The sequence below is a fragment of the Fundulus heteroclitus genome, chromosome 19 (assembly GCF_011125445.2).
Source record: "Fundulus heteroclitus isolate FHET01 chromosome 19, MU-UCD_Fhet_4.1, whole genome shotgun sequence".
In the NCBI taxonomy this organism is placed as follows: domain Eukaryota; kingdom Metazoa; phylum Chordata; class Actinopteri; order Cyprinodontiformes; family Fundulidae; genus Fundulus; species Fundulus heteroclitus.
The window spans coordinates 9,727,113-9,733,112 of NC_046379.1; the positions used below are offsets into that span (position 1 = coordinate 9,727,113).

General features: G+C 43.3%; 1 protein-coding gene across 2 annotated transcripts in view; it reads left to right on the forward strand.

Annotated features, from left to right (window-relative positions):
* Nucleotides 1–6,000, forward strand: part of tmem63c (transmembrane protein 63C) — a 45,750-nt gene that overhangs the window by 33,472 nt on the left and 6,278 nt on the right. For both annotated transcript variants that reach the window (XM_021310520.2, XM_036150628.1), the window contains 11 exons: nt 301–374; nt 482–562; nt 634–754; nt 920–1,053; nt 1,140–1,262; nt 3,615–3,768; nt 3,846–3,952; nt 4,525–4,611; nt 4,731–4,796; nt 5,391–5,553; nt 5,658–5,763. In XM_021310520.2, the coding sequence (XP_021166195.1) occupies nt 301–374; nt 482–562; nt 634–754; nt 920–1,053; nt 1,140–1,262; nt 3,615–3,768; nt 3,846–3,952; nt 4,525–4,611; nt 4,731–4,796; nt 5,391–5,553; nt 5,658–5,763 (1,216 nt within the window). The remainder of the gene's footprint in view (nt 1–300; nt 375–481; nt 563–633; nt 755–919; nt 1,054–1,139; nt 1,263–3,614; nt 3,769–3,845; nt 3,953–4,524; nt 4,612–4,730; nt 4,797–5,390; nt 5,554–5,657; nt 5,764–6,000) is intronic.

Below are 6,000 nucleotides of genomic sequence, written 5' to 3' on the forward strand. Positions count from 1 at the left end.
GAAAAAGCTTAATTTTTTTTTCCTTACATGACCGGATGTTGTCACAAACTACATTTTTTAACGAGGTACGGCTGTGGAAATTGTTGGATCACTAAACATGTTTGGACCTTCATTTAAACGAGAATATCTAATCTTATGAATCCTATTGTGCCAGTGTTTTTTTTTAATCAAAAAATGCAAACTATAAGGATAATTTCACTGGGAAAACATTTTAATTTCCCTGTAACTAACAACGTTTTAGACCGCTGATGGTAAATTGGCTCCAAAACAGCTAAACTGGGCATGTGTTTCATGTTTCAGGCTTCCAGGACTCTGATGATCACCTCCATCCCCAGAGAGATCTCAGACCCAGGACTCATCACCAAGCACTTCCAGTACTTCTGTTTTTTTTTTTTTTTTTGGGGTCAAGTTAAATCCTTTTATTTGGTTTTCCATTTAAGTCTCCTGAAGGATTGATCATTGTTTAACCTTCACCCTCCAGCGAGGCCTACCCCAGCTGCACTGTCACCGACATCCGCTTCTGCTTCGACGTTCACAAATTGATGAAGCTGGATTTAGAAAGGTACAGCGAACGTTCCCCGACTAAGATGGCATCATTTTAAAGTGGGGTAACTCATTCTCTGTGTCCTGCAGGCGCAAGGCGATGAAAGGCAGGCTGTATTTTGCCACAAAGGCCCAAAAGGACGGGAAGGTCATGATCATGACCCACCCGTGTTCTCAGATATTCTGTTGCGCCATATGTGGCTTTGAAAAGGTAGGTTTAATGAGCCCGTATAGTACTGTAGTCATTGCAAAAGAGGAGTTTTACCACTGGATGGCACTGCAATGCAAAAGTATGAGCGTAATGGCAGTGCAAATGTGGTAAAACTCTGTGAGGGACAGATGATGCTTCTGAGGGCTGCGGTATTATTTTCTGCAGGTAGACGCAGAACAGTACTACGGCGAATTGGAGGAGAAGTGCACAGATGAGTTCAATGCAGAAAAGCAACGGATCACCATGAAGAGGCTGGGCATTGCCTTTGTGACCCTTAGAGATGAGAGGATGACAGCTGTGTGAGTAATCTGCAGCATGACCCAGAGGTCCTCACGTCTGCGGGGAGGGATTGTGATGTCCGTGCTCTCCTCGCCGTTTCTTCCAGCATAGTGAAGGACTACAGCCGTGTGCGCTGTCGCAGCAGACCCCAGCAGTCCAGCATCACCACCGTGGTGCAGCCGCAGAGATGGGGCGTCAGCTACGCACCGGCTCCAAGTGACATTATCTGGTGAGTAGCGGGAACGCAGAACTTCACAGAGTACTCCACACGGCCTCAAGTTCCAGCGGCAAACGTATCGTTTTCTATAACACTACTGTTATAGAAAACGAGGCATTGAGTTAAAATCTTCTCATAAATAAAATCTTTTTATAAATAAAACTTTGAAGACACTCTGGTACAAAAAATTGCAACCCCACCAAGACAATGGACGTCCACCTAAATTGACTAAACTGCGCATTAAGCCGAGAAATAGCCAAGATGTGCATAGTAACTCGGGAGGAGCGGCACAAAAATGTGCACCTCGGGTGGGAGAATCTGCTGACGAGACAACTATTTGTAGATGTCACAGAAGAAAGGTATAAGAATTCCCTCATAGGTTTGACCAGAAGCCATGTAGGGGATCCGGCCAAACACATGGAGGAAGGTGCCTCAAGTCTATGCCTCATCCTGAACACACCATCCCCATGGTAAAAGATTCTGGTGGCAGCATCATGATGTGGGAGTGGTCTTCTTGAGCCTGGACCAGCCCGCTGCTCAGGGTTGAGGGGTTGATGGATGGAGCTAAATGATGGGCAACCCTGTGAGAAAGACTGTTAGAAGCTGCAAGAGGCTGCGGCTGTGTTTGAGGCAAGGCAAATTTATATAGCTCAATTCAGTACAAAGACAATGCAAAGTGCTTTACATGATTAACATATAGCAAAATAAAACATAATAAAAGCAAGTAGGAATAAAATGTAGATAGAAAATAGAACATAACTGAAACACCACTAGTTGTTTTTTTTAACTCGAACAGTTGAAGGCAACCCTAAACAGATGTGTTTTTAATCTTGATTTAAAAGAACTCAGGCTTTCCGCACCTTTACAGTTTTCTGGAAGTTTGTTCCAGATAAGTGGAGCATAGGAACTGAATGCTGCTTCTCCTTGTTTAGTTCTGGTTCTAGGTATGCAGAGTAGGCTGGAGCCAGAAGACCTGAGTGGTCTGGAGGGTTTATACACTGATAACATGTCTGTGATATATTTAGGAGCCATTCAGAGATTTATAAACCAACAGAAGGATTTTAAGGCTATTCTCTGAGATACAGGGAGCCAGTGTAAGGACTTTAGAACTGGGGTTATGTGCTCTACTTTCTTGGTCTTAGTGAGGACGCGGGCAGCAGCGTTCTGGATCAGCTGCAGCTGTCTGATCCACTTTTTAGGCAGACCTGTGAAGACACCATTGCAGTAATCAATTCTACTAAAAATAAACGCATGGATTAGTTTTTCCAGATCCTGCTGAGACATCAGTCCTTTAATCCTAGAAATGTTCTTCAGGTGATAGAAAGCCGACCTTGTTTGAGGTTCACTCTCCAACAAGACGACAGCATGAAACATACATCTGCTTTCGAATTTATTCTGACAGAGCGTGAGCTGCAGTGTTTTACAAAGACGAACAGGGGACATAAATGCCGTCTCTAGATGGTCGATATGGTCTCCCACAAGACTCGCAGCTCTAATTGCAGCACGATATTTCCACGTAGTTCGGCTAAACGTAAATGCACATCACACTTTTTGGGATTTTTACTTGTAAAGATTTTTGAAAACTTTGTATCATATTACTTTCAGTTCACAAATACACACACATTCATGTTGATCTCTGGCATAAAATGCCAAATGAAATACATCGGCATCATTGTTTTTGATTTTAATGTGAAATAAAAAAAATGTATGAATACTTTTTGGCACTGTGAACTGGATGTCAAAGAGGTTTTATTCCAGCTCCTGGAGGAAGACCGCCACCCGTGTCCTGCCTCAATACTGCCATATTCCACATTTGATCCCGTTTTCTCTAAACTCTTTTATCTTCTTCAGTGCTATGATGTACAAATCTGACCCAACACGCACCCTGTAAATCCTTTACAGCATCAGCTCACATTCACAGCACAGCCGATATGATTCTCTCCAACCTGCACGTCTTTTCACTGTTGGAAGAAACCGGAGCACTTCAAAGGAAACCCACAACAACACAGTTGTTAAGTCTAACACCTAATTTTCAGTGTTTCTCACGCAATTTGGAGACATTACCCCATAATCAGGCCTGACATTTTTGGCATATTTGGGACTCTGGGAAAGAAACGTGAATCATCTAAAAATGCAATCATCTCTGCTACCAGTCTTTGCTTTTGGAAAAGTGTCTTTTTAGAAGCACAGTGATGAGAATGATGTATAGGGGTGGTTAAATGTAACGTTGGTGAAGGCGACAGGATCAGTGCGGCCGGCTGTTAGCTAGTAACCTGCTCTTCATCAGGGGCTGGTTATTTAGGAGCACAGAGTTACCCAAACTGACCCTTCATATCCCCCCCCCCACCCACCCCACACACCCAGGGAGAACCTGTCTGTCTGCGGCTCTCACTGGTGGCTGAGATGCGTCCTCCTCAACATCCTCCTCTTCCTGCTGCTCTTCTTCTTCACCACTCCCGCCATCATCGTGAACACCATGGACAAGTTCAACGTCACGCGGCCCGTGGACAGTTTGAGGGTCAGAGTTTATTTTCAGAGGCTCGTTTTGACCGCACTGGACCGTGTAGAGTGACTGTGTGTTTCTCTCCTCTGCAGAGCCCGATCATTACCCAGTTCTTTCCGACCTTCCTGCTCTGGATGTTCTCGGTGCTCCTGCCTTTCATCGTCTATTACTCTGCCTTCTTTGAGGCCCACTGGACCAGGTACTCACCCTGCCCTCAGCTTTTTTTTCCCTCCTCTTCTAAATTCTGGCCCTTGACTTCTTCTTCAAACAGACCCTTCATTTGATTCTGCTTATCCTTTAAACTCACTTCCTTTATTACTTTTCTTTTACCCACTTGAATTTTTTTTTTTTACTCTCTCCCTCCTTGTCGCTGTCGCTCTACCCGCACTGTTATTCTGAGCAGGTTGTCATAGAGATCTAATAATGAGATGCACAGTAGTCGCCCTGCGCAATCTCTCCCCCCCCCCCCTTCCATTTTTTTGTGCGCTGTGATTCGCTGGAAGAGGAGTAGAACAACTGTGCGTTCGGGAGAAAAACCGGCGTGCAGCACCTATGAGCACCGTTTCTTTACATAACCGCCCACACGGACGTTTGTGTGCAGGCGTGATATGTGAGGGAGCGAATGCAAATTCACTGGAGGGAAAAAAAAATGTAGAATGACTGTGACTGAACTATAACAAGTAGATTGAGCTGAATGTACACTTCTAAATACATTCATCATGTATGTTTTTTTTTCTTTGTTTTTTTATGTGCACTGGTGTGATGGCTCAGATCGGTTGAGAACCAAGTGACGATGCACAAGTGCTTTTTGCTGCTGGTCTTCATGGCGCTCATCCTCCCCTCACTTGGGCTGTCCAGGTAAAAATTTCAGCAAAAGCATAAAGCACAGATGTAGTTTATTAATTTAATGCAATCTTCCACTTTTATCACATGTTTTGATGTCTGCTAAATGTCCCGATTTCATATGTTTTCTGCAGTCTTGACCTGTTCTTCACTTGGCTGTTTGACGTCAACTTTTTGGACGAGAAAGAGATCAAATTCCAGTAAGAGTGATTTTTTTTATTATTATTATTATTTTATTTAATTATCAAAGGTCAGATTTATTCATACAGCACCTTTTTAAACAACAATGCTGTGCCAAAGTGCTTAACGAACCAGACAACACGCCATGTTTGCACAGACTGGATTGAAAGATATGTTGATCAGCAAAATCTTATACTGTCACATTTGAAGATGGTGCATAGCTAATTTTTTTATAAATTAAAAGTATTCGGTGCATTAGGGCATCAAAAATCGTGATTCAAAGTTTAGACAGATGTAAAAAAGAAAAACAAGCATATCATAGCATGAATGCTAGGAGTCTTTAGCGATGCCAATTTGGTTACATGGTCCCTGCTCTGAGAACTCACAATTTTTATTTGTAAAAATTTAGAAAACTGTACTTAACATTCAGTTAGGCTATCAAATAAAATTCAATTGAATTAAGTTGTATTTATATAGCGCCAATTCATGAAGCATGTCGTCTCAAGGCACTTTACAAAGTCAAAATCCCAATAGAAACAAAGCTTGTCAAAATCTGGAAACATGGTAGCAATACTGGTAAAAATATACAGGTATCTTGTTTTTTTTTTTCATAGGTGTGTGTTTCTTCCTGACAACGGTGCATTCTTCGTAAACTACGTCATTACTTCAAGTCTTATCGGAACCTCTATGGAGTTGCTTCGAATCCCGGCGCTGACGGTGTACGCGCTGCGGCTCTGCTTTGCCAAATCTCAGGCTGAGCGGATACACGTGAAAAGGGTTCGCTGAAGTTTGGTTTTGGTTTTAGGTGCAGTATATAATATGCATGTAAAAATGTCATGAACCTGCTCAGTTTAACCTTTTTTTTTTTTTTATGTCTGCAGAGTCAGGCGTATGAGTTCCAGTTTGGCCTGGAATACGCCTGGACCATGTGTATCTTTGCTGTCAGTATGACCTACAGCATCACGTGTCCCATCATTACGCCCTTTGGTGAGTGACATGCAATTACTCTCTGGTATCACCATCATCTAACCTTCTTTTCCCAGCAGTTTCCGTTCCTCCATGCTCCCTCTTAGTCAATGTGTATGTGCAGGCTCTCCTTACACAGACTGTGTGAATATGCTGCTGCAGTCCCAGACACCCAGACACAGCGAGCTGCAAGCCAGACGCCCACTCCACTCCTGCCTCAGCCCAGAGCTCACCGAGCTTCTTTTCACTTCTGCAGCC